This window comes from Falco cherrug, chromosome 5 (genome assembly GCF_023634085.1).
Source record: "Falco cherrug isolate bFalChe1 chromosome 5, bFalChe1.pri, whole genome shotgun sequence".
NCBI classification, from domain to species: Eukaryota; Metazoa; Chordata; class Aves; order Falconiformes; family Falconidae; genus Falco; species Falco cherrug.
In genome coordinates, this window is record NC_073701.1 from 44,632,638 (window position 1) to 44,658,636 (window position 25,999).

General features: G+C 42.9%; 1 protein-coding gene across 5 annotated transcripts in view; it reads left to right on the plus strand.

Annotated features, from left to right (window-relative positions):
- Positions 1-3,414: 3,414 nt before the first annotated feature.
- The window catches only part of CRADD (CASP2 and RIPK1 domain containing adaptor with death domain), an 89,964-nt gene continuing 67,379 nt past the window's right edge, over positions 3,415-25,999 (plus strand). For 4 of the 5 annotated variants that reach the window (XR_008732380.1, XM_055711302.1, XM_055711305.1 and 1 more), the window contains exons 1-2: positions 3,415-11,084; positions 14,500-14,810. Coding sequence is in view for 4 of the 5 variants with exons in the window: in XM_055711302.1 (XP_055567277.1) it covers positions 14,513-14,810 (298 nt within the window). In the remaining variant the exon portion in view is untranslated. The remainder of the gene's footprint in view (positions 11,085-14,499; positions 14,811-25,999) is intronic. The other variant, XM_055711303.1, reaches the window with a different exon arrangement.

The following is a 25,999-nucleotide window of genomic DNA, read 5'->3' on the forward strand; positions in this document are numbered from 1 at the left end:
CTCCCAATCTTTGTATGTATGGATTTGCTGCTATTCAGGAAACCGATCTTACGAACCTATATTGTTTCCCAGCTAATACTCAAATAAATGTGCATGAACCGGTGAGGATGAATACCACTGCTTTGCCTTGTGCTGCTGCTCAAAGGTATAGCTGGATTATGTACAGATTAGTGGCTTAGAGGCTGCTGAATTCCTGTAGTTAGGTATTAATTAGCACACAACATTGCTTTTTCTGTTACAGCAGTCCTCCAAATGGCAAGAAGGGACTAAGACCCTCAGTACCTGTTCCTCAGTTTAAACGTAAAGTATTTCAAAGAAGAAATATCCAGGATGAGAGTAATAGGAGAGCAGTAAAGAGAGAAACAAGGACATATATTCATCCTCGGTCAACAATTTCATAGTTTTAACTCTTTCCCTCGCTTACTTTTTAATTAAAGCAAATTGACCTGTGTTTGAACAAGGAAGGCTGTCAAGACTTGCTGTAATCTAGCCCTGCCCAGGCTGAAATGGAAACAAAATAATCTTTGTTTTCCTTGTGACTTAACTGCTCTGTAGTACTGTCAAGATGCTCTGTCCTTTCTCATAAGCTCTAGGGCACTGGCTGTCTTACTCTGTTGCACCTGAAGTCCCAGTGTTACGCACTCAGTTTTGTCATTCACTTGTCCCTTGACACAAGGGACACACCAAGAACTCGAGGCAGAGGGAATGGTCCCTTGGTATGGCAAATACTTGGTATGTTGTTCTCTCCGTGGAAAAGCTGGCTTTTGTTCCTCCTCCTCCACAGTTTCAATTCTCTTTCCCTGTTTTTAATACAAACTTTAGTATAGAAATGGGGGGAGTTTTCTCCTGAAAAACAAAACAAAAGCCTTTGTTATGTAACATTCACCCCACCCCCACCCACCTCCTCCCCACGCTCTGCCAAAATGTAGCAGATCGTTGGAAGTTTTTCACAGAACACCGTGACCACCCTCGGGTTTCCATCCCAGAACAGCTCTTGTAGTCCAGGTATGTATCATAATCACACGGTTCTTCTGTCTTGCTAGGATCTGCCACCCTGACGCTGCGGAGCTTTTCCCGTGAACAGTGCCTGTGAAACAACTGTATTCCCGGGAACACTTTTTGTTCTGATGAATCTGTTTTCTTACAGTTCTTCAGTCTACCTCTACCTTGAGATGAGATAGCTGCTATACGGAATAACTTGTTACAGTAAGAAACCCTCTAAGCTGCTGCGACGTTAACCTTCTACTACTGGGCATTTTTAGCCAAGGTGATACTTCGCTGTGATAAGCTTGGGGTCTCAGCGGTGAACGTGTTATACTAAGGTCCTTTAAAATAATTTCCCTCCAGCTAGCCCCTGGCCTGGGGATTTAAAATCATGAATACCAATGCTGGAACAACCAGATTGAGAAGAGCTTTGAGCTGCAATGAGACAGTCGTGTTGTACGTGTAAGAAATGATTCATGGCTCGTTGCTGGCAGCCTGCTGTAAGTGGTGACAGGCCAGGTACACCCCACGGCAGAACCAGGCTCTAAGGAACAACATGCGGCAGATGCAGGGCAGCTCACCGGGCTTCTTGTTCGCAGTTCTCCAAAGCACAAGGACAAACGGCAGCCTGAAGACAAGGAGTGCTAGCAAAGTGAAAGGTGTTGATTCTTGCAAATAATCAAGAGTAGTTACTGTGATGTGGAATCAAGTCAGCAAACCCTGAGATGATATTATTATACTGACTTATACTTCGTATCATTTGTATTAGTTACTGTGAGGGGAAGTAGGGTCTGTAGCTATGGTGTGCTGGAAGTAGTGAACAATATTTTGAACAGACTGGAGGGGGAACTAGTCCTCTTCGTATGAAAGCATAGTTCTTGTCCTCATTAGGATGCCAGCCCTAGGGTTGATGCATTGCACCAGTAAAACTAAACCACACTATAGCTCGCTGAAAGCTCAGCTTCATTCTAACGCGGCACAGAGGAATGACTTGTTCTGGTACAAAAAAATCTAAGGATAGTGCACGATTAGATTACAGTGGTGTAAAAATCTTGCACGTAGACCTTGTGAATTTTCAGGCACAATCATGTTGTCCAAACATTTTTAAAATGTTCCAGCATTCCAGTGCTTTTTTTTTTTTTTGTTGGTGGTTTTTTTTTTTTTTTTTCTTTTAACTTTATGGATGTTGTGGCTTGTTGGCAGACTAGTTTTAAATTGCTGGCCCTTCAGAGTCCAAAAATTGCTTCTAACTGATACATGTCATCTTGAGTTGCTAGTAGAGAGTGTCCAGTAAAGCCCGTTTCACAGTTTCAATGCCCGTGAGTCAATCAAAAATCATGATAAGGACTTTAATCCTAAGCCTTTTTTTTTTTACCCCACGTGTTGGTTTGGCTTTTCATTTTTGAGTCTTGAGGTTTCACATTTTCTAGCTTATACCTGCAATGTTAGTTGCTGAAAACCTCTTCATTTTAATTAAAGGAAAGCTGAGAACCCAACAACCCTAGAAGGTGATGCTTGGGAAAAAAAAAAACAATACCTGAAACTGCAAGATGAATGATGAAAATTAAATTGGTGATTGTATTTAGTTTAGGACTAAACCTAGAAGAAGTGTGAACTATGGCTCCATTTTAGTTGTATGGCTATTTCTGTGCTGCTAGCATTATCACCAGAGACAGAAAATGGTTCAAGTACAAGACGGGTGGGTAGAGTGGGAATGTAACCACGCAGCTGTGCCCCATGCATTAGAAGTAATTTTATTTTAATCTGATATCATCAGTATTGTCCTAATTATATTTTATGTAACTGCATTCTAGATAAACAATATGTAATTATAAGTGAGAAGGGAAAATTGTTCACTAGAATATGGGTTTATTTGTGTATCTTAAAACAATCCAGAACTTACTCCTCACTAAAAATTGTGGAGCTTTAGAATCTGAGATGTTACTAAGTCTCATCACCTTAAGAAAACAGAATCTACATACGATAGGAAGAACGGGGTTCTGTAGCTGCATGAATTCCTATATCTTATCCACCTCTTGTGTCTCAGCAAAGTGTTCCTGTAGGTAAACTACCTTGTTAAAGTTCGTAGAAAAACTTTACTTACCTACATGTTCTATTCAAGAGCTTTTTCTTGTATTCCTGAAAAAATTCCTGTGGGTTTTTTTTCCTTTGGCTTAAGATCTAGCAGAAACTAAGTCCAGTGGTGTCAGGGCTTTGTTCTTCTTAAGCCAAAACACGTGATGGAAATGGGAAGACATACCTTTAGATGTGGGTGTCGTGTCTAAGAGTCTTTTAAAATAAAGTAAAATAAAACTTCTGCTGGCTTTGTTGTCTCATATTGACTGCTAGAGAAAATAATGGCTTGAGGGATTCTAGAAGTTGTATTACTGATTCTTAAGAATTGTAAGAAACTTCACTGTTGAAAGGAGAATTTTTATTTTTCAAAAACTATAGCAATAAAGGAAACTTTTGGTACATAAACCCTAACTTTCCAAGTAGAATAAATAGAAATTACTTGAAAGGTCTGAGCTGGTAGTGCTGTATACACAAAGGAAGTGGGGATGACAGGCTACTTTGGTATATCAGCCTAGTTCCTGAAAACCACTTCTTTATTAGTGTTAACTTCAGCAGGTTGCAGTATTTAGCTAAGCCCTTTGCATGACTGAAAATGCCCGGAAACAACATTCCACGACACATAACTTCAGTCACCAGGGTCTGAGCTCGCTTTACAACAACATGGCGGTTCGCCGCAGTATTGCTGAAATTGGGTAATTTCAACAGGCTGAAGACCAGTCAAAGAAACTGGGAGGCAAAGTTGGTGCTGCCAGGGCAGGGGCTGTGAAGGGCATCAGCGCAGACCATGGCTGGTCCTTACCTGTTGTCTTAGACAGAGGGCATGCTACAGGCTAGGTAAAATTCAGCTGCCAGGAAAGCAGATGAGAAGCTGTTCTGCTTGCTAAGGAAGGAATTACGTGTCCGGCTTTTGGTGTCTGAGAAGGGACTGAAGGGGAAGGACACAGAAAAGCCAGCAGCTCCTATGACAGGTAGCACTTCTCACAGGGTATATCAAATAACTGACCATCAGGACTAGTTCGATGCTGAAAGGTGTATTAGTAGAGCTCAAAGTTCCAGGGGAGTAACTAGTATCAGCACAGTCTGAAACCACATATAAAAAAAGTCTGGCTAGATAACTGAATTTCATGGAAAAAAAATAAGCTTATAGCATAATTAATCTGTACTGTCCCAGGGTTGCCAAAGTGGGGAGGGATTACCTGTGTTTATTAATCAGGTTATCTACAGGGCTTTGAAGTAGCCTGTCCCTCTGAAAAAGCTTAGGGAAATGTAGAAACGTATCATCATGATTATGGTGTTTCATCTGCCTGATAAATTGTGGATTTTATTCTACGTAAATCCTATTTACAAAAAGGATTGCACCTGTGTTTTGTTTCCTTCCAGATTTGGAGCCATTAACTCTCCAGGAACTGAAATACCAAAATAATACCATTACTTTCTGTGGTATTAAGGAGGAATAAAATGCAGGAGCAAAAGCCATTTATATTAGCCTAAGGAACAAGCTGACATTTAGTAGGAAAAAGTTCAAACAGATAATACCCAGGAAAAGTTTAGTGCTGAGTGCTGCAAAGAACAAAATAAATTTTAAAAAATCCAAATTCAATGTTCCTGCTTTAATTTTTCTTTCACTGGCAGGCAGGGTTTATGTAAGTAAATCCTTTTGTTTTCAGTCAAATTGTTCCATAACTGATGTTTCATCGCTGAGGCTTGCAATTTGGTGCATTGTCAGTTAATAAATAGTAAGTGCAGAGGTGTGTTAAATGCAGGAAAAGATTCAAAGTCCAATGCAAATCCTTTTTTTGACTTTATTAAGGTTATTTGGATCAGGCTTGATAACAAGAATTATATAAGAAACAGTTCCACGACTGATAGTTGAAAGCTGTAAAATCCTTTTCCAAAATGTGTTGTTACAATTTAATCGTCTCTCTTTAGGTTGCAGCCCTGAAATAGGTTCTGTTCCCCTGAATCTCTGTACCCACACCCACTGTGTCTCAGGGAGAATCTCCATTTTGAGGGATTGCTCTGGACACCTGTATTACAGACATCACACATTTGCTTTTTTCTTGCCTAGCACGCTGCTTGACACAGTCTGGAGGGCAGAGTAAGTTGTGGATCAACTATTATTGTTTATGGGCTTTTCAGCCCGTTCATTTTCTTTAGAGCAGCATTAAACAAGACTGAGCCTATATTAGCTGCAATTTACCCATCTGTAAAGTGGCCAGTGGACTTTACATTTTGTAATTTATCAGCGTGGGGTGAAAAGTCACTTATATTTCAACTAACATTGATGGGAACTTCAGCTGCAATGATGGTAATATCTTTGACTGGCTGCATTGCTAGGAAGAGAAAAGAAAATAAAGTTAGGAAATTAAGGTTCTTGTCTAACTGGATTGCAGTGGAAGTAGCATCGCAGCTCCTTTGTGAGCTGATGCGCTTCAGATGTGTGTTGTCTGCGAGGCAAACTGCTTGCAAGAAGGTAACTGCTTTCTGGAAATCTGTATGTTTAACTCCCCTGATGGAAGATGCAGTGCCTACTGCGGGCTGCTTAACTAACCCACTGTAACCATACATGCAGGCAGGTTTCATTTTGAAAGGGAACAAAATAGAGTAAGTGGATTTTTAATCAAAGCATATTTTTTGTTTGAAAACAGGACATATGGAAAAAGTATAACCAGTGACAAACCTCTTGCTAGGCTACCTGTAAAAACTTTCCATGAATCATTACTAGCTCCAGAAAGGCTTAACCTGAAAGTAAGAACCTTTAAAAATATAGGTACTGTACATGAGTTTGTCCAGTTCAAAGCCCGGGAAAGAAACAGATTACAAAAAGCAGTAGTTACTCTTCTCCTAAACCAGCCTTTCAGTCTTTTATCTAAAATGCTAGACAACCATTTCATATGCTGTAATTTGCAAACAAAATAAGTTGGTTTTGTGAAAAGGTTTCAGACTTAAATCTTACATTCCTTTTACTTATTTGTCAATCTTTGATTTTCAGGATGATTGGTGAATTTTCTGTTTGTTCTCACATTATTAAAATGGTTGCTTTATATTTAAAAAAGTGTTTCAGATATCTGGAGTAAATATTTAGAGGCTTGCAGTATTTCATGTCTCCTCAAAGCATCTTTAAATTAAACTTAAAAACCAGAGAACTAGGTTAATTCATATTTTTAACGAAAATTGACTAAAAATTTGGAGAAATACTGAGTCACATTTTGCAAATATTAATTGCAGGGGGTTTATTACCATTCATTGCAGAGATTTATTTTTTTTTTTCCTGGAATGAACATAAAAGTGTCACATTTGATGCCTGCTTCTTTCTTATAACTATTCTGCATTCAACTTTTGGCTAGAGATTATTTGTATCAAAGTAATTAATTCACTGCAGTACTGCTAATAAACACTTATTTTTATTATTGAAACAAATGTAAATGTATAGACACTACACGGCCACTTCAAACCCCACGGTTTATGATGTTTTGGAACTTTCTCTGCTATATTTTACCTATATGCTGGACATGCCTTTTAATAAAATAATACTTTTAAGGAAGTTTGTCATGTGTCACCTACATTTTATATTCATTGCTCTCTTCGAACTGCATTTAATTTCAAGCCTTTATTATTTAAATGAATGGGAAGTCATAATGTAAGCGGCAGGCCAGGGGCTGATCCCTTCGGTGATGCACTTCAGTGCTGCCTGTCATCTTTTCTCAGGACTGATAAGGAACCACTTTTGGAGTAGCAAATGTCACCTGAAGAGCAGAGCGATACCCCCTCCCAACCCACAGTCCAGTCCCCTCAAACCCTGCCGGCACCCAGCGCAGCACACCCAAGCTCGGTCTACAAGTTGGGCAACGCCTCCGCACCAAACCCTTTCCTTCCTTGGCATCAGCCTGGTTTTTGGTGGCTGGCGCAGGAGACCTGGATGTCGGCATTAGGGAGGCCCACGCTCGTGAAGGGGAGTGCAATGGGGACCATAGTGAGGAGGATGGGGAGAGCGGGAGGAAAGGATTATTGCCTGGGATGGTGGTGGATGGCAATGTCTTGCAAGACCCTCATCTGGTCTTCAGACCACCGAGTTTGGGCCACCCTTACTTGTATTTTAACAGTGTTTTTGGGATACATCACATTAAGAAATGTTTTCTTTGTTGTTCTTTCTAAAAATGACAGGCAACCATATAATATATGTTTCTTTTTTTTCCATCTTCATTTCAGAGGTTTTGTGAGAGATTTAACCAATTAGATGTGTTTTTAATAAACAAATCTAGAGGCTCATATTTCTTTTCTTTTGTCCTTAAAGTTGGAATGCTGTCCTACAGACAATTGAAAACAGCATAGTCTTAATAGATTAAATCTGCTTGCACTGGTTTTAAAAACACAATTTGGCTCTTGTTATCAGCAGAAACAAATTAGTCTGTAGAAAACAAAGAAATACATACATGCTAGGATACAGCTTGACTCTAATTAGCATAAAGGATTCTCTCAAAAGCTTTTTTTTAAAAAAATATCTCATTATACTTGCCAGAGTTTCTAAAAAGATTTGAGACTTTTAAGTGAGCTTTAAAAAAGTGTATGGTAAATTTAAAAATCTGGTATTCTGACCTGGAATAACCCTCATGTAAAAAGAATAGCATTGTCAGAAGACATGCTGCTTAGCTTCATTCCTACAGATTTGGACTTGCTACCCTGAACTCAGAAGTCCTCAAAAAGAGTGGCTTGATGACCACCGGTGATTCCCCAGTCCACAGAACCAAAGAGAACAAGGCTTTAACTCTAAAAGTCTGATGATACTGATGTGCAGGACTGACCGTGGTCCGTTGATCAACGAAGTCTAGAAATACTTTTTTAAGCTACATGGTTAGCTTTGAGATTTGAGCAGAGTTAGTGGGGAGCTGAGCTGAACCCAAACTGCCTCAATGACAGATATATAGAGATACGTATTTGTCCCTAAAACTGGAACAGAACCAAACCATCCTTCTGTAGTTTTGTTGAACTCAGGCCAGAACTGAACTGGAAGAACTTTAGTCAGGGCTGAGCCCAAACAGAACTGGACTGAAAAGGTTAAGGGTTTCTCTCCTTGGACTTAAAAGTATTACCTGTGTGCATCTTTATCCATAACTGCAGAGTATAATCAACACCTGGGGTGCATTGCTAAAGATGAATCCAAAATACCAGTAGCACATTTACAGTTTCCACTAGTGAATTTGCAGCACTAGTTATAAACTAGTGGAAGGAAAAGGAAACACCAGATTTTTCCCTTTAATCAAACTTGGACCATTGCTGTCATACTCTTCCTTCCTAGGCTTACCTGTTATCTTTCACTGCTTTCCCTCTTTGCATCTCTGTTCAGACTGCAAGCAAAGATGTGACTAAAAGCTGCATGTGCAACTGCTACCATTTACTTCAGTGGGAACCAGAGTTGCTCTGTGCATATCCATATGTTTTGCTAACTTTCTAAGATATTCTTGGACAGTACAAAATAAATAATCCTAATTGTGTCATCTGGCAAAAAGATACAGTAAATGCAAGTGATGTAACTGCTCGTCTTCATGTTCTATTTTAAAATGTAGGCACATTATCTACAATTAAATGCAGCTGTCAGGATTACAATGACGTGGTATTTTAAAAGTCTCCAAGTTTGGTCAGTCTGACTCCAGACATAATACAGTTCCTTAGATCATGACTGAAGAAAAAAAAAACCCCGGCAATCACAAATACAAGAAGCTGAGAAAGGAAACTTGCAGTAGCTGTACAGCGCTGTGCTGAGGTATAATCATATAGATGGATTGTGGTGTTCCCTGCTCCCTGGTGCCAGTTTGTGTTGTATTTTCTCACAACCAGTATTACAGACTATCCATGACATGAAAATTTAAAACCACCTCAGCTGTACTTTGGCTATAACAGCAGCATGCTTCTTGTCTTACAGTTACTGATGATGACTTACTTGTGTGGTTTCCAGTGTTGTCAAGGTCATAATAAATATGTTAATGCATCGCTCTGGAACAACTCATAGGAGTATTTAATTTCTTTATGTCTGTGTTCCTAGAAGACTAACATGTGTTCCTGAGACAAAAACATTTACCTTGGTTTGAAAGATGTACTGGAATAAGATACTATTTATCAATTATTCAAAAGCAATTTAAACCCCTTGTATCAAATTTATTGTCTGGAAATAATCCTAGATAAGTGTGTTATGCCAATTAAACCAAAAACTTCTTTACAATTGCCAAATAAGTAGCACCTCTGCAGAAGTTGGCCACATAATAAATGTACATAATTTTTTACACATTTCTTAAATCCAGCATACAAACTTTGCCTTTAAGACTGCAATTTACATTCTGCATCCACATAAATTCTCAACTTTGTTGTGTTTGTCAGCCACATGAAAATCAAAGGAAAATGATCTAAGCTTTCAGAGTGTGACTTATATGTGTATCTTAATGCAAAATCTTGTAGATAAACATCATGTTAAGCATACGTAGTATCTCAGCTCTACCAATAATACTTTGTTATATTTTTCCATGGCAAACATTTCCTGGGTGCAGTACCTAGGAAAGGCACGTAAAGGTTTCCATAACACAACTTCCAAACACCCTTGAATCTTCCAAATACCCTTAAATCTGTATGATTAGTCTAACCTGACTGTACAAATGGGATTCACACGGTGGCAACATTTCTAGCAGCAGCTGCCCCAACCATCTCTCCTGCTTTTCCTAGCTGTGGCTGCCTGCAGCTTCAAGGTAGCACGTTCCAGCTCTGCAGGATCTGTTTTTGTTTGATTTCCCATCCCCCCCCCTCCCCTTCATTGCTCTTGGGATCCCAACTGAAAACAGCCAAACTGCTCAAGCCCGTGTGACACTTGGCACCTACGTAAAGATGGAAAAAAGTTCTTCGATGCTATGTGATAGGAAACCACACTGTCTCATTGTTATAGCTCTGTGAATTGCAGTTTTCTCTCTCCTGCTGTACTTTGGTTTCCAATGTTTGCACAAAATGACCTGAAAGAGATGTTTTTCTATTCAGTAACAGATGAATACAGTTATGAGGATATGCATAGGGCTGCGGTAGACACAGGCTGGATCTTACTTTACTAAATGGTTTTCATCTGTGAAAGTTCTTCGTTTTCAGGCTGTACAGATGTAAGTAATGAAGCTAAATATACATAGTATTCGATATAGTATTAATGCGTGTTTGGTAAGATGATGCCAGCACCTGGACGATGTATGGTTTAGCATACACTTGCAAACAGGAACCAGTATCCCTAGAAAGTAATGAGATCAGCTCCTTCTAATGTCACGAAAACTCCAATTTTTCGTAATTTCCAATTTAATTTTGGACACGACTCCTCCACTATCGAAAAAAATTCGCACCGCCCAGAGGCTGAGAGCGCAGCGGGTCCTCCGCGCTGCCGGGCAGGAGCCGCATCCCGCTCGCCCCACAGCAGGGGGTCCCCGCCGCGGCCCCTCTCCCGCCGGCGGTGGCCGAGCTGGCGCGGGGCCGGCTGCCCGCCGGTGGCCGCCCTGCCCGCCGGTGGCCGCCCTGCCCCCGGTGGCCGCCCTGCCCGCCGGTGGCCGCCCTGCCCGCCGGTGGCCGCCCTGCCCGCCGGTGGCCGCCCTGCCCGCCGGGCGCCCCCTTGCCGGGCGCCCCCGCGCGAGCTCCAGCCAGTGCCGCCGCGGCCGGGGGCTCCGCGCTGCCTGCGCCCCCCCCGCCCCCGCAGACCCGCTGCAGACCCGCCCGCGTCCCCCGCCCCGAGGCCCACCTTCCCGGCCGGGAGGCGGGTGGGACGCAGCTCCGCGCCCCGACCTGCGGGGGCGCCCTGCCTCGCTGCCCATAGCTGACATGGCGGCCGCGGCGCGCGCGCCCGCCCCGTCCTCAGCGGGGCCGGCGGCGGCGGCCCTTCCTCGGCCGGCCCGCAGCAGGGCGGCGGCGGCGGCTTCCGGCGAAGCTCTCTTGCCTTCAACAAAGATGGTGCTCCCCGCGCAGGCTCGGCGGGCACCCGGGCGCCCGGTGTAGCTCCCCACTGCCCTCTCGTAAGTACGGGGCGAGGGCGGCGGGGCTCTCCCCTCACGGCGCTCGCCGCCCCCCCACGGCGGCCCGGCCCGGCTGCCCGCGCCCGCTGCCCCGGCCGCCGCCGGGGGGAAGCGGCACTAAACAGAGCCGAGGGGCCGTCAGGCGGCGGCACCCCTCGCCGCGGGGCCGGGGCAGGGGCCGGGCTTTCGCGGGGCGGGCCGGGGCGGCAGGGGCCGCGGGCCGGCGGCAGCGCCCGCCTCCGCTGCGGCTGTCGTGATCGGGGGGCGGGCGGAGGTGGGCGGCCGCCGTGCGCCGCCGGCCGGGCTGCAGGCGCGGCAGGGGCGGCAGCTGCCGGGCCTCGGTGACCGGGGAGAAGCCAAACGGAGAACTGGAGACTGGCCGGGGCGACGTGTGGCGCGTGTTCGCGCCGTGCGCGCGGGCATGGCGGGGGGGCGGGGCGGCCCTGCGCAGCGCTGCGCAGCCGGCCGGGAGCGCGCCCCCAGGCAGCAGCGGCCCGGGGCAGCTGGGGTGTGGGAGAGCGCCGAAGTGTTTCGAGGCAAAAACTAAAGTGAATGCGCCTTTTAGTATCAGAATGGGGCTCTTCAAGGTTAAGGCTTTCAAAACTTTATACTTCCCCATTCATGGGCAGGTGCTGTGTCCATCCAGTGAAAGGCCGTGGCAGACCGGCCGGCAGCGCAGGGGCTGCTCTCTTTCAGGAGGACTGGGGCGGGCGGGGGGTGGGGTGGGTATATATTTCTCGAATTTTGGCTCTGCAGTGGAAAAGATGCATTTTTAGAAGTATCTGGGGAAGATCTGAGCCATGTCATCGTTTGGGTAAACAGACCTCCATTCTTTTACTTTCCCTTTAGTGACAGCATTGCTAGAGAAAATTAATTTTAGAGCTTACTTTGGATCCCGAGATGTAGACTGAGATTAAAATTAAATTAGTTCTGTCTCACTCTGAACCCCATCCCTATACTGTTGCACACCAGAATCCTGCTACGTTTCCATATCTGGCTGCTTAGTTCCAGACTCAGACATTTCCTTCCCACTGCAAACACACACAAAGAAATATTTAATCTTTAAAAAGACCTTAGAAGTCTATATGCCCCATCCTGGAAGTTTGCTGGGCCAGTGGCCTTGGTGTTAAGGGCTTTAAAACTTCAGTTGTGCTCACCCTGCGGTCAGCGAGCCAAAGGCCTTTCTCAGCAGAAATCCCCACTTCAGGTTCATGGCTTGATAGGCATTTTTCAGTGCACAAAGGTTCAAACTGAGATGGTTTGAAATGCCCTTATTTTGGAAAAGCATTTACCCTTTGGTCACAAGGAGGGGGAACTCATCAAGTGCTGTAACAGTGACTGGCAGAGCCGACTTCCTCATCCAGCATGTGGGTGAGGAGGCTGCTGGATGGGGACTCGCGGTGGCCCATGCAGAATGTGAAGCACAAGAGCTTCGTAGCATCTGAAACGGTCTTCTGCCCAAGCTGAGAGAATGTGCTCAGAGCTGCTGCTGAGTGCTTGTCTTGAACTCTGCAAGCACTTCATGAGATGCGGGGTGGTCAGGGAATCATGGAAGGGAGAAATGGCAGAGATCTGCTGCCTGAATTTTATCTGACTTTGCGTTAGTCTGGTGATTGCTCCAAGTAGCGTAAAGATAGCCCTTGTTAGAGACAAGAATCTTTAGCTTCACCTGTCCAAAATGAGCATCCGAACATCAAATGGAGAAATCCAGTTCTCTTTCTTGCCTGCTCTTTTTCCATCTCCTTACTTGCACTATCATCTCACTCTATGATGGAGTTTGATGTTTGAGCTATGCTTAGCAAACTGGCATTTTTTTAAGGACATGGGCTGGGATACTGTTGTTTGATTCCCAAATGACCCCTAGACAGCAGGCAGGTACCTCAAAATTCACTTCAGTATACAAGAAATGTACTGGGTAACCCAGGAAAGATGGAGTCCTCCTGGGAAGGTGCTGTCCAGCAATGCCTTTAGCACTCAGAGGGAGGATTTTCGGAAAGTGGCTTTATCGGAGGTTGACACAGACAGGGTTTTCCAGTCTCTCTCTTGTGGTGCTGTGCTCTTGCATTCTGTCCTGAGATGCCGTTTACATGCCTGTATGTTCTGTTGGTTACCTGCCCACGATTTTAACAACCAGGCCCACCAGCCATCCTTTGATGGGCCCTCGGGACTCTGCAAGCACCTCTGATGATAAAAAGACTTTAGCAGAGTTCTTACAAAACCTTTGAAAATCTCTGCCTCTTCTTGTACCTCAAGCTGCATGAAGTACAGTTTCTGCAAGGTATAGCTGTTCGAACAGCAGCCTCTAGTTTAATTATCAGAAACTCTCTTGGTAATCACACCACCTGCTGCAGGTTTTTTTCTTAATTATTTAGTGATGAGAAAGTATTTAATTGTATTACTCTGTCATTTTCCTTATCAAGTGCCATTAATAGGCCTAGGGATATGTTTGTTGTTAAGAACTAGACTAGACATCTTGATTCAGTTCATAGGTCTGGCACAGACTCCCAGTATGATCTTGGATGAATTGCTTGGTCTCTCTGGACCTTGATTCCTCTTCTGTAGAGTGGCTATAAAATGCATCTTTTCCAGCTTTTGTCTAGTCAGAGTGTTAGTCAAGTGAAATGGGAGATGGCAGAGGGCATCCAATTGCTTCCTGTGAATATATCAGAAGGATAAATACCAGAGGGGGAGAAGAGCTACTTAAGCTAAAGAACAGTTTTGGCAGAACAAGTGCCTATAAATAGAAGGTGGATAAATTTGAGATGGAAATTCGAAGAAAGTTTCTCATCATCAGATCAGTTGAGTTCCAGAGCAGCCTTCCAGGATGAGTCAGGGGAGAACAACCTGGTGTGTAAGGTACATTTCTGCCCTTCCTAAAATTAAAATGCATCGCACGGGGCAAAGCTACCTGCTGATTGTGTCCCTGCCATTCCTGCCTGGCTGTGGTGCATCTACCAGTCCTGCTGCTGCTTTTGCACTACTGCAGCAGCAATAGCGTCACAGACATCAGTGCCAGAGGTCAGGCATGACATCTCTTAACTTTTTTGGGTGGAGTCTCTTAAGGACTGGCAAATGCTCTAGCTGCGTTTAGTATGGACCTTGACCAGTTAGTGAGCAGAATCATTTGGCATGGGTTTTATTCCAGCAAAGGACCGGTCTTCACAATGCCAAAGGTTCTCTTCCTGTCTAATATTTCCCAGAAATGGCTGCATTTTAGCTCATGAGACAGTGACATCTGAGTGGAAAGAAGATGGTGGGGATCAGTTAATAGCTTTCTCAGTATCTGGTGATTCTGAGTTTGCCATTCTTTCTAAAGGCTGCCAGGTATCAAACATCACTTCTGGATGTTCATACATCACTTCTGGATGTTAAAGATTGAATTATTTAATATTCACACATGTGTCTTTTCTTACAGTCTACGTTGCCAGATGAATGCCAGAGACAAGCAGCTTTTACGCTCCCTGCGCCTGGAGCTCTGCACAGAGGTGCTGGTGGACGGAGTTGTTATTCAGTATCTCTACCAAGAAGGGATTCTCACGGACAGTCATGTTCAAGAAATAAAATCCCAAACCACCAGTCAGAGGAAAACCATGATGCTCCTTGATATTCTCCCCACCAGAGGACCCAAGGCTTTTGATGTGTTCTTGGATTCCTTACAGGAGTTCCCGTGGGTTAAAGACAAGCTGGTGGTGAAGCGTAAGGAAATGACAGTGCAAGATCCTGCAGGTAAGGCCAGGATTATTGCTGATATTTTGAAGCTCGTTCTCAAGCTGTAATTTTGAAAGTATTGAATATACGAGTAATTTCAAGTTATGTGTCATGTAGATATAAAGCATGATGCCAAGAAAAGGGGACAGGCTGAATTTCCTGGATGCCAGCCACAGTATTGCAAAATTTGGGGAGTAAGCAGGGCTGAATTTCAGGAGACTGGGGGACAGCATGAGAGGCTGCCTGGGGGGAGGCTGGGTTGTGGGAGGACCCGGATTCCATTAGGAATGGACTATAAAACACAGCTTTGACTGGCTACAGAACAGTCTCTTCACCATCCATACCTGATTATTGTTTTATGTATGTTATGCAGTGGTTTGTTTCTGGATTGTTTATAGTGACAGAATTTTCATTTGTTTACTTTTATTATGATTTTAATGCCATTTTGATTTAGTACAATATGCTATTTTAGATTTATTTAGTTTATTAAGTTTATTGGAGTGCAAATATCTAGGAACATTACTTCCAAATTTACTAGCTGTTGCTCAGTTATCAAGAAAATTTGGGAGCTAACTGATTTAGTGGGTGTTACATAATCTTATTTAGTCAATTCTCTGTCTTTCTGACATTTAAATGTACTTCTAAAACTAGTTTTCTGGACTTGATGTTTGTTCAGAAGTTATTTCTTTACCAATCCATGCATGCAATTGTTGAACTGTTTTGAAGTCAAGATGACTGCTTAAAATGCGTATTTCTTGCCCTAGATTCTGTCAGCATGCACTGGCTGCTAACCTGATGTTACCAGTGAGATAGTGAAATAGCCCTCACTTGGGAGCATCATTTCCAATCAGTCTAATTAACTTTTCTCCAAGCTCTCCACCCCCTGGCTCCCCCCATTTGAGTTTGGCTGTATGTATTTTGATGCACATGACACGTTTTTTCCAGTGTGAGTGTACTTTGGGTGAGACTGAAAGCCTGTGAAGATGGATGACTAAGACCTGTTGACTGTCATGTACACCTGCATCTCAGCTGCATGTGCAAGAACGTTTGTCAAGATCTGCTGGACAAATCTGACATTATCTTATCTTAGCACATTTTTAATGGAATACCATGACAGCTTAGCTTTCTGTTGTGTCTCTGTGGAATTTGCTTTATGCTTGCTTGGAAATGGGTAAATAGTTTTCAGAATTTGGGAAATAAATGGTCCTGTGCTGCCCATGGGGGAAAACACCGCAAGTTCTCAGCACAGTGCAGACTTGTGATACTGAGTGTGTTGGAAAAGACTTTCCTGGCTGTTACTACAAATCCTGTCATGTTAAAGCTCTATTTGCCTTACAAATCAGCCTGTTTGTTTGCTAATTGCTGGTTAAGCTGTTGAATAATCCTTACAGTTCCAGAAAAGCACACACAGCCATTGAGTACAGTCAGGATCACATAGTTTGTTACTAGAAAAATTGTTTCCAATTTTTGTTCTTTTTATTGTTTTGTGGATTGCTTGTTCCTGTCCTTCATCGCCTGTGACTAGCATGATGGATTTATGCATATCAGGTTCTCCAGTTTTGAGTGGGCTGACTGTACTTGATGATCCTATTGCCAAATTGTGTGTGTAAATTAGTAGAAGGCTTCCAGATTAGGTCAAAGTTTACTGTTATTTTTACTGTGGCAATACAAAGTGTAAAAACAGCATAAGAGGCAGATAGCCAAGTTTGTTTTAATATTTAGGCATGTTCTTTAGAAGCCAAAAAAAGAGCACACCATCTGTGCCCTAATAAATGCTGAGTGCACCCTGGAATGAATTGGAAACTCTGGCGGCATCATCAGTACTGATTACATGCAAGAAAATGTGGTTTGGGATAAAAAGCCTCGCTTTGCATTCTAAACAACAAACTTGTAAGCTTTTGTCTCAGCAGAGTACATGAGCATATGCTTGGCCTTAAGCATGGAAAAACCCATTTGCTCTAATAAAACTATAGGCATACTTAAAATTAAATGTGTTCTTTAGTGCCATGCTAGATAACTTCTGCCTTACTGGAAACAGTTCTTATAAATGATGATTTGTCAGTGGTAGTGCCTTTTGAAGAATCCATTTGTAGTGAAAAAAAAGCCTGCTGCATACACACTACCTTTTTTAGACCCTAAAACTTTTAAAATTTAAGTTGGTTTTATGGCTGCAGGTTTTTAAATCCTTTTTTTCTTTGATTCATGCATACTTACAGAAATTGCATGCCTGGTGTTCACTTGTTTATGCTCAATTAAAAAATCTGTTTACTCAAGCAAAATATCCTCAGGTTTTGCAGATCTTTTGCAGGACTAAGGAGTGGTGGCAAGTTGTTCCTTGAAGGATGTTTTATTTTATAGTCTTTCACTTCTTGCTGACTACATGTAGGATTTTTAAAGTTAGTAGAAGTAGACTATTAGGTTTTCTCTCTCTGAATGTAAAAACTGTGGCATGTGCACAGTGATTTTTCTGTGTAGGCCTTTGTATTATTATGCATTTTGTTCAAAGAGATCAGGCTTTCTATCTTTGCTTCAGCCGAGAAATAGTTCGTTGGTTCCCAGTTAAAAAAATAAAATTCACAACTGTAATTGTTAAGAAGCTTTTAATGTATTTTCTTCCCCTAGTAAAAAAACCCAAAAACCAAACCAAAAAAACAACCAAACCAAACAAATAGCAATTTCAGGAGGACAGGAACAGAAATATTTTTGGTGACATAGTGTAAATATGATCTGGTGGACTGAGCAGCCATGAAATGGAAGCCAAAGTCTGAGACGTCAACAAGACACTGCCACTGACTCATTGGGAGCCTTTGGGCAAATTCTTCCAAGGCAATGGATTTATTGATTCCCAAGTGATGTAACTCAGTTCATGGGGCAGCATAGAGTTGGCCCGGGATTGAACCCAGAGTGTGCTGTTTGGCTGCTTATGTATAAATGAACTTAAAAACCTGTGATATCCTGAGTTTCATTGCTGAACATCAGTTGACTTAATAGTTCTGTGTACTGTTAACTGCTCTAGTTCCAAGGAACACAGAAGACCCCAATCCTGCAGAGCATGAGGAGTAGTTTTTGCATGAGAATCAGGAGAGTGACTTGCAAGCAGGTGGGACCGCTTGCATCTATATAATTGCAGCAAAAAGACCCAAGATTCCTTCCCCTGCTTGTTTACTTTATGCACAGGACAGCCTTTTACCTAGTCACCTTTCTTCTCTCTCATATGGATCTGTCAGATGGCTGCAGCTTTGGGGAAATCTTTTCTTAAGGTAGGGAAAGCTTCACTGTAAACCCCAAAAATCTCAAGAAGAAAATTTAGACATGTGCTTTTGGAGGTAAATATTTATGACTTTAATAGATTTCAAGATTTTAGGATGTGTTTCTTGCCTGTGTAAGAACCTGCGATAAAACAGTGCACCTTGTGCAGCGTGGCATTGCAGGAGTTAATAATTTATAAACATCAACCACAGCATGAGTTCGTGCTTTTGAAGATCAAAACTTCTGCAGTAGTAAGAGTTAACAAAAATAGTGCGGGACTGTTTCATTGGGAAAAGACTGTTCCGTTTTTTCTGCCCTGGTCTGGATAACTTTGTGCTTTTGTCAGGAACATAAATCTTCAATATAGTATTAAAATTCCTATGAAAAACTACAGCTGTTGGCACCAGAATTCCATTCTTTCTAGGAACAGCAAATGGTTACCCAATATTTTTTGCAATGAATAAAAGAATATAACATTCAGTGATGTTTGTTTATCAGAATGTTTTTCTAATCTCTCTCTCTGCTTGGGAATTTCTCTGCCCAAGTATTGTATTTCTCTCTATACTCTTAAGTTGCTATAAAATTATTTACTTCTAAAAGTGTTAGTACTACACCTCTTTGTAGCATAGATGATTCTCCATTTCACAGGAAATAGCAGCATACCAAGAAAGAGAAAAGTCTGAGATACAGCATTTGCCAAAGGAATCGTGCGGCAGCCGTTGCTATCTGGCAAACATTAGTGAATTTGGGGCATGGACTTACACAGAAACATCTCAGGAAAGCTGTTCTCTCACAACTAAGCAAGGAATATTTTCTAATGCATGATTTTGTCGTTGTTGTTGTGCTACCTAGTCAGGAGTCTGCATCAGGGTCCTGTTAGACTTGGGTGAGGCTTTCTGATTTGAACAGATTTTGGCATGGCTGGAGTTTTTCCTTGGGTGTGTAGGGAGTGTGTGTTCTTGTATAGCTATATAAAGCTTCTTGTTGTGTAACACTTTGGATGAAGCATGCAAATGCAAAATGTACTTCTGCTGAGAAAGCCATTCTCCCCCGCCCCTACCCCCCCCCCCCCCCTACCCCAAGCTTTCCCAAAGTCCTTTTTCCACAGCTGGGTTGTAGGTTTCTAAGAATTTAGATTCAAATGTAACAGCATTAGGGCATGGGAAAGAGTTCAGCATCTCTTCTTACCTTTTGTTGGCTGCTTCCTGCCCTCTTCCTATCCTGCTTCCTCTCACGTCTAATGCAGTGAGGAAACAGCCTGGTCTCTTGCCTTTTCCATTGGGATGTCAGATAGGAGAGCAGCTGATGAATTCCTTTTCTCTCTCTAAAATGGTGGACAGAAGATGGTAGCTTTTTTTTTTTTTTAATTCTCTTTCCCTCCCATCTCTTGTATAGTCCAGTGGCAGAAGGGGGAGTTTCCTCCCATGTATGTCTGAAGGAAAGGGATGGGCTTAGCAGCCTTGGCCGCAGTGGATTGACCTGGAGATGGAGGAGTGCCCTTGTGCCACATCCCAATGCCTGGAGGCTATAGAAAATATTCTCTGGTTCTCCGGAGAGATTAAAAGCGTCATTGTAGGAGAATTTCCAAAACGCTTTTCCACGTTCCCATCTCCCCTGAAAATCAGGTGTTACATTTATGGCTTTGGCTTTGTTCCTGACTGCAACGAGATCTGTGAAGTCTGGCATTAAAGGTTTGCACACACGCTCAACATTAACAGCATGCATCATAACATGGACAAGTAATCAACTTCCCTCATTCTACAGAGTGTTCTGTGTATGTATTTTGGTTTTAAAGTGTTCATTAAAATGAACATATTTTCTTTTTTTTTTTTAACAGTTTAAGGAATATTTGCTTTGTTGCTTTTTTGCCATGTTAATAAGCAGCTGTGTTTATGCTGCTTACATCTATGTTTTAAACTTTGACAAGCTTAAATCCTAGACGTCACTGTTAAGATCTGTAGTGTTCCCCGTCTAGTCTGAAACATTTTGTTTCAGGTAAGTTAATGGAAAGATATAACCATGCGTCATGTCATCCTTAGTAACACAAATGTGACGCTAATAACAGTAGAGATTTTTTAAAATATATAGTCCCTGGAAACAGGAGTGGAGTGAGTTGTGGCAGGTGAGGTGTTTGGGCCGGCTATGCCTGATCAGTAACTCACAACCAGTGCCACTAAGAGTAAGCAATGGGTAATTGGGATTAAGACTCCCTGGTGTAGGGAATGGAGACATCCACCTGTTGACCAGACCTGATGACTTCGAAAGTTTGTTGCTTCCCCAGGGATGGGATCCAGGGCATCACAGAGGTTTCCAAGGCCTGGCCAATCATCAGACTTTGCTACTCTCTCATGCGGGCATGTCAGTAGATTAAGGATGACCATGGGGCTCGGTGATCCCATGTGATGAGATGGAGCCCAAGCAGTGTTCTCCATCCTGTCATTCAAGGGGAAGAACCTGGGCAGCGGTGGATGCATCCTGCATATACACACCTATCTGTGCACCTGGTGTCATGGGAGCATTTTGGATTCTGTGACCACAGGACCATTTTCAGCAGATGGGAACTACTAGGGACAGATGGATCTACTCAACAGTGTGGGGCAAAAGCATCTTCACCAGCAGGTGTGCTGGGAGGAAGTCTGCACAGTTGCAGCACTGAGATGTCCCTGGATTTGCAGAGATGCGCTGGGATAGTTCACACAACTGCAGTGCCATAGTGCATGGCATCAAGTTCTTAGACAAGGATGCCATTGCAGTCTCTTCAAAGAAGTGTCTGGAATGCACAGAGCTTTGCTGTTGCCTGGGCACCAGGCTGGTCAAGAGCTTATTTGCGTTAGAGCCTGGAGAAGGGAAGATAAATGCTTTCCAATACCTACAGAGAGGATATGAAGGGAAGACAGGTATAGGCTCTACAAAGCAATTCATGGTGGGAAGAGGAGGGATGAAGTGTGTTAGTTGAAGTGCAAGGTTCTGACTGGCTATAATGAGAGTGTTTCATTGTAAGGGAAGTCAGTAAGTAGAACCAGTCAATAAGGGACCCAGAGAGTTTGATTAGTCTTCATCCTTGGAGATTTTCAAGATCTGGCTGGGTAGAATACTGAGCAACATGGTCTGATCTCAGAGCTGACCCTGATTTGAACAGGAGGTTGGACAGGAGACTCCTGAGGTCTTTTCCAACCCGAAGTTCCCTATGATCCTATGAAGCCTTCTTAAAAGATTGCTTCTATTGCAGGCCCTGGTTCTCAGGGAAACTTTAACAACCCTGGTGTCTACTGGGAATGTGACACAGTACAGCGATCCAGGAGACTTCTGGAATGCAGAACAGACAATATCTTGATGAATGTCCTAAATGAGTAGACTGAGGGAGGTGCTTTACTGGACTTGGTATGCTCTTTAGGGATGTGTATGTTAATGTCAGTCATGGCTGCAGTTACCATGCAGTGCTCAAATTTAAGATACTGAGAGAAGAGAGGAAAACAAGTACCAGAGTAAAGGTCCTGGACTTTAGCTTGTTTATTAAACTGGTTGAAGGGACACTGTAGGAGACAGTTCTGGAGGACAGAAGCATGCAGGAAACCTGGCTGATCATCAAGGAAAACCTCTTCAAAGCACAAAAATGGTCCATTCCTACATAAAGGAAAATCAGCAGGCATGGCAGGAGGCCAGCTTGGCTGAAAGGGGAGCACCCAACTGAGCTCAAATTCAAAAAGGAATTGTCTAGGAGATAGAAGTGAGGACAGGCTACCCAGGAGCAATATAAAAGCATTCATGGGCTTTTGGGGATAGAATTATGAAGGACAAAGCTCATCTGAGTTTGACAGTGTTCAAGGATGTGAAGGACAACAAGATGGGCTTCTGCAGGTACATTGGCAGTGGAAGGAAGTCTAAGGCAACCACTGAAGAGGGGCACAGAAAAGGCTGGGTCTTTATATGCAAAGTCTGCTGTCAGTTGGCCCTCGTCTCTTTGCCTAGTAGTGGAATTTGGATGAGGGAGGTGCTGTTTATAGTAGAAGATAATTGAGTTGGGAAATACCTGAGCAGAGTGGGCATACCCAAATCCATGGAGCTGGATGGGATGTGTCAGAGTGCTGAGGGAGCCAGCCTATGTCTTTGAGAGGCTGTTTTCTGTCATGTTTGGTAGGCCGAGGTAAGCCAAATGTGCAGTAAAGTGACTGGGAACAGCCCGGTTAGGTTTACCACAGATAAATCAAGCTTGACCAACTTCATTCTTGCCTTCTGTGATAAAATGACTGCCTCAGTGGATGACAGCAGTAGATTTCATTTAATTGACTTCAGCAAGGCTTTCAGCACAGTCTCATAGCATTTTTATGACTATCTGGGAAGGTATCAGACTGAATAGGTGGACGTCACAGTGGGTGGAAAAAAAAGGCTGGACTACCAGGCTCAAAGGTGGTGGTCAGTGGTTCAATATCTATCTAACTGGGTGTTAGTTATGAGTGATGTTCCTCAGGACTGACAGTGGGACCAGTTCTGTTTAAGCTCTTTGTCAGTGACCTGGGCGATCGGACGGACTGTATCTTCAGGTGGTTTGTAGGTGAATTAACTTTGCACACTTGTCTGTGTTCTGAGATGTTCTGAACTGTGCCTAAAGCAGGAAGGCAGGATGAGTCCAGGCCTTGGGGATCATTTGACACAGAATAGCAGAACTGCCTCTCAGATGTATCCCAGCAAACTGCATGAATGGGCCAGCAAGAACCTCATGACATTCAGCAGAAGTAAGTGTAAAGTCCTGCACCTGGGATACAAAATTCTGGCAAAATAACATGAGATGGTCAGTTGCAGCTCTGCAGGAAAGAAGCTGGATGTCTTGATACACAGTAAGTACAATGATGAAGATTAACCATGCATAGGACTGCATCAGCAAGAGCGAAGCCAGCAGGCTGAGGGAAGTGATTATTCCCCTGTACTTGGTACTAGGAGGCTGTATTCAAAATACTGTGTTGAGCTTTATGCCACCAGTACAAGGGAGAGATGACAAACTAGAGGGTCCTGTGGGACATGACTAAAGTGGTTATTGTAACATGAAGTGCAAGGAAAGTCTGAGACAACTGAATTTGTTCTCAGAGAAGAGAAGGCCAAGTAGACTCAGAAAAGGTGAAATCAGTCTCTTCCTACAGGTGCATCACAAAAGGAAAAGAAGTGGCAGCCACAAGTTTTAGCAAGGGAAATACTTCACAAGTCAGGTTAAGCACTAGCCACCAGAGGCTGTGGCCCAAGTAGGGTTGCCGAAAGAGGCTATGGAATCTCCATCCTTGGAGACAGTCGTCATTCAGCAATACAAGACCCAGAGCAACCTGATCAGACTTTGAAGCTGGCCTTTTTTTTGAGCAGGAGGTTGGAGTAGATGACCTCCAAAGGTTCCTCCCAGCCTAATTTTTTCTGCAATTCTTTAAGCTTGGCATCACACTCTGTGTACTCAGTATGTGGGATTTTAGTCCAAATGTAACTGGTGCTGATGAAGGACACTTTGGATATGTATGCACGACTTCTAGTTCAGATTAGGAATGTGTTTTTTAAGTGGAGTGTTTGAATTAGATTTCTTTCAGGTGAATCTAAACAGGAAAATATGCTCCAGGTGTTCATAGAGTCCATAGGACCAGACTGAGCCAGTTAGAAGTGAAACCTACTGGCTGTGTACAGTCTGGATGCCAGATCCTCAGCATGATCTCTTACCAGTCTGTAGGACCTCTCCTATTGCTGTATACTGCTTGCTAATATAGACATAGCCTTTTCTGGCCAGTGGTTGAAGTGATTTTGTCCGTAAACACCTGCAGTCTGGGAATCCTTTCTTCCCAAAATTCCGTGGTCATACATACATACAGATGTAGATGTGCATCCTCTCAGGGATGCTGCTGCATGCAAATAAGTTCTTTTTTTTTTTTTTTTCCTTTGATTATTTAAGTATCTCTGTTTCACAGAGTTTATAGTAGTGTTCCTCATCTTTGGGGTATGTCCATCCTAAATGTTTTAGAGAGTTCACTACCTGGAGTTTTCTATTAGACAAAATATCTTTGTTCCCTGTCCATTTTCCACCTCAACCTGTATCACAGTATGATAAAATCATGCCTATGTCTTACATTTCCAAAAACATGCATAGTTGCAGTCCTCTGTGATCCTTGAGATCTTTTGTTAATTGTTGACAGCTTCCCACTGTTCTTGTCTCAGGGTGTGGTGAGGGAACCATTGAAAAAGCTTTGTACAGACAATAATAATTGTTTTCTAGAACAGACGGGTAACTTTCTTGTAAGGACTTGATCCTGTGACTTCATAAAGCTACTTGTAAACATGTAAAGTAAGATGCAGTTATTTTTGCATTGTCATCAGTATAAGCATTCTGTTGATGCTAATTAATGGCCCTTGTAGCTCATAGATAATACACTAATATATGCTCCAGAATAACTGAGAGAACTTCCTACTTAAGTCTTTGTAGACTTCTTTTCATGAATTTTTTCTTCATTAATACTTTCCTGCAGAGCTCGCCAGCTCTTCTTTTAGCACCTCTGAAATTGCCTTGCAGCTTCATCTGAAAATGTTTGTTAAATTTTTGTATTCCAAATGCATGGGGAAAATCTATTGTCTTTTGTAAATTAAGTCTATGAATGCTGTTTTAAAAACAAAATAACCAAGCAGCAAACACGCCCACCTTAGCTTGCATGTGTTGTGGAGGCTGCATAGCCTTCCAAAGTCAGTAAAAATGTTAACTAGTGTCTTGCAGTGAAGTCAGAGGCCAGACTCCCATTGACCAGAGCAGGACAAAGGTCTTGCCACTGATGACTGCAGTGTTCTCCCTGATGGAGGAATGGGTGCTATGCTGTCTTCCCTACACTGACATGGCAGCTTGTCTCAACCTTCAAAGAAAAATTATTTCATCAGCTGAAAAGCTATTACTAGTCAGACTCTGCACTCCTTTTGCCTGTTGACTGAGAATATCAGCAGTGATGTGACTGACTTCTCATTGGGAAATGTCACTTGTATTGCAAAGGCCAGGAAATTCCACTAGAATACAGTTAATTATGCATGATTATTGTATCTTGAAGTCCTCCATCCACTGCCATACACAACTAAGCTTTCCTTCCAGATTTGTTTACCATCATATGTATGTGTTTATATATATGAGAACTAGAGGAAGCAGGTATCACTCGTTGTTGCCTCACAGTGATGCAGCTGCAGTTTATCTTGTTAGAAGAGTTACAGGTTTGTATACAAGACTTTTAAAACCAATTTTTATCTATTTGGCAGTTGTCTGTGTAAACAGAAAACCAATCTTGTTGCTTCTTTTAGCCATTAAACCATTGTTCCAGTATACTCTCAGATTTTCTTAAATTTTCTTCCTGCTCTTGCTTAGTCCATGGATAGATTTGTGCTCCCTCATATATTGATGTATTGGCAAGCAGTTGCACATGTTTTGGCAAACACCTCTGCTGCAAACTGAAGTGAAGCTTTGGTGTTTCTTCCAATCTACAGTTAGAGGAGTCAATTTGATTTATACTATCCAGTTAGTGTGTGCAGGAAATAAGCATTAATGCATTGGGTCAAGGGGAATAAATTGCCGTTAGTGCACCACTTCTTTTGGCAGGCTTCTTAATCTTCGTATTTCACCACCTTGCCTGGGATTTTCAAAAAGACTCGTAGTTAACTCAAGCTCACCCAACCCTCCTCCCGTCAAGGTCAAGGGTAAGCTCCCCTTGGCTTGAAAGACAGCAATTTTAGTCCTGTGCTGGTGCTTTTGAAATTACCTTTCATTTGTAGTTAATAATATGTGGAGCTCTTTAATGAGTGGCCTGTTGCAGTCTTTGGATCTTTCTAAATAAAACATGCTATGGTTGAGTGAAAGGACTTTACATAGGTAAAGGGCTGACTAAGGCCCTTGCCAGCCCTGGGGGGTCTCTGGCTGGCTCTGGTGGAAGGTAGGCTTCCTCCACAGACAGCTGCTGCTGCCT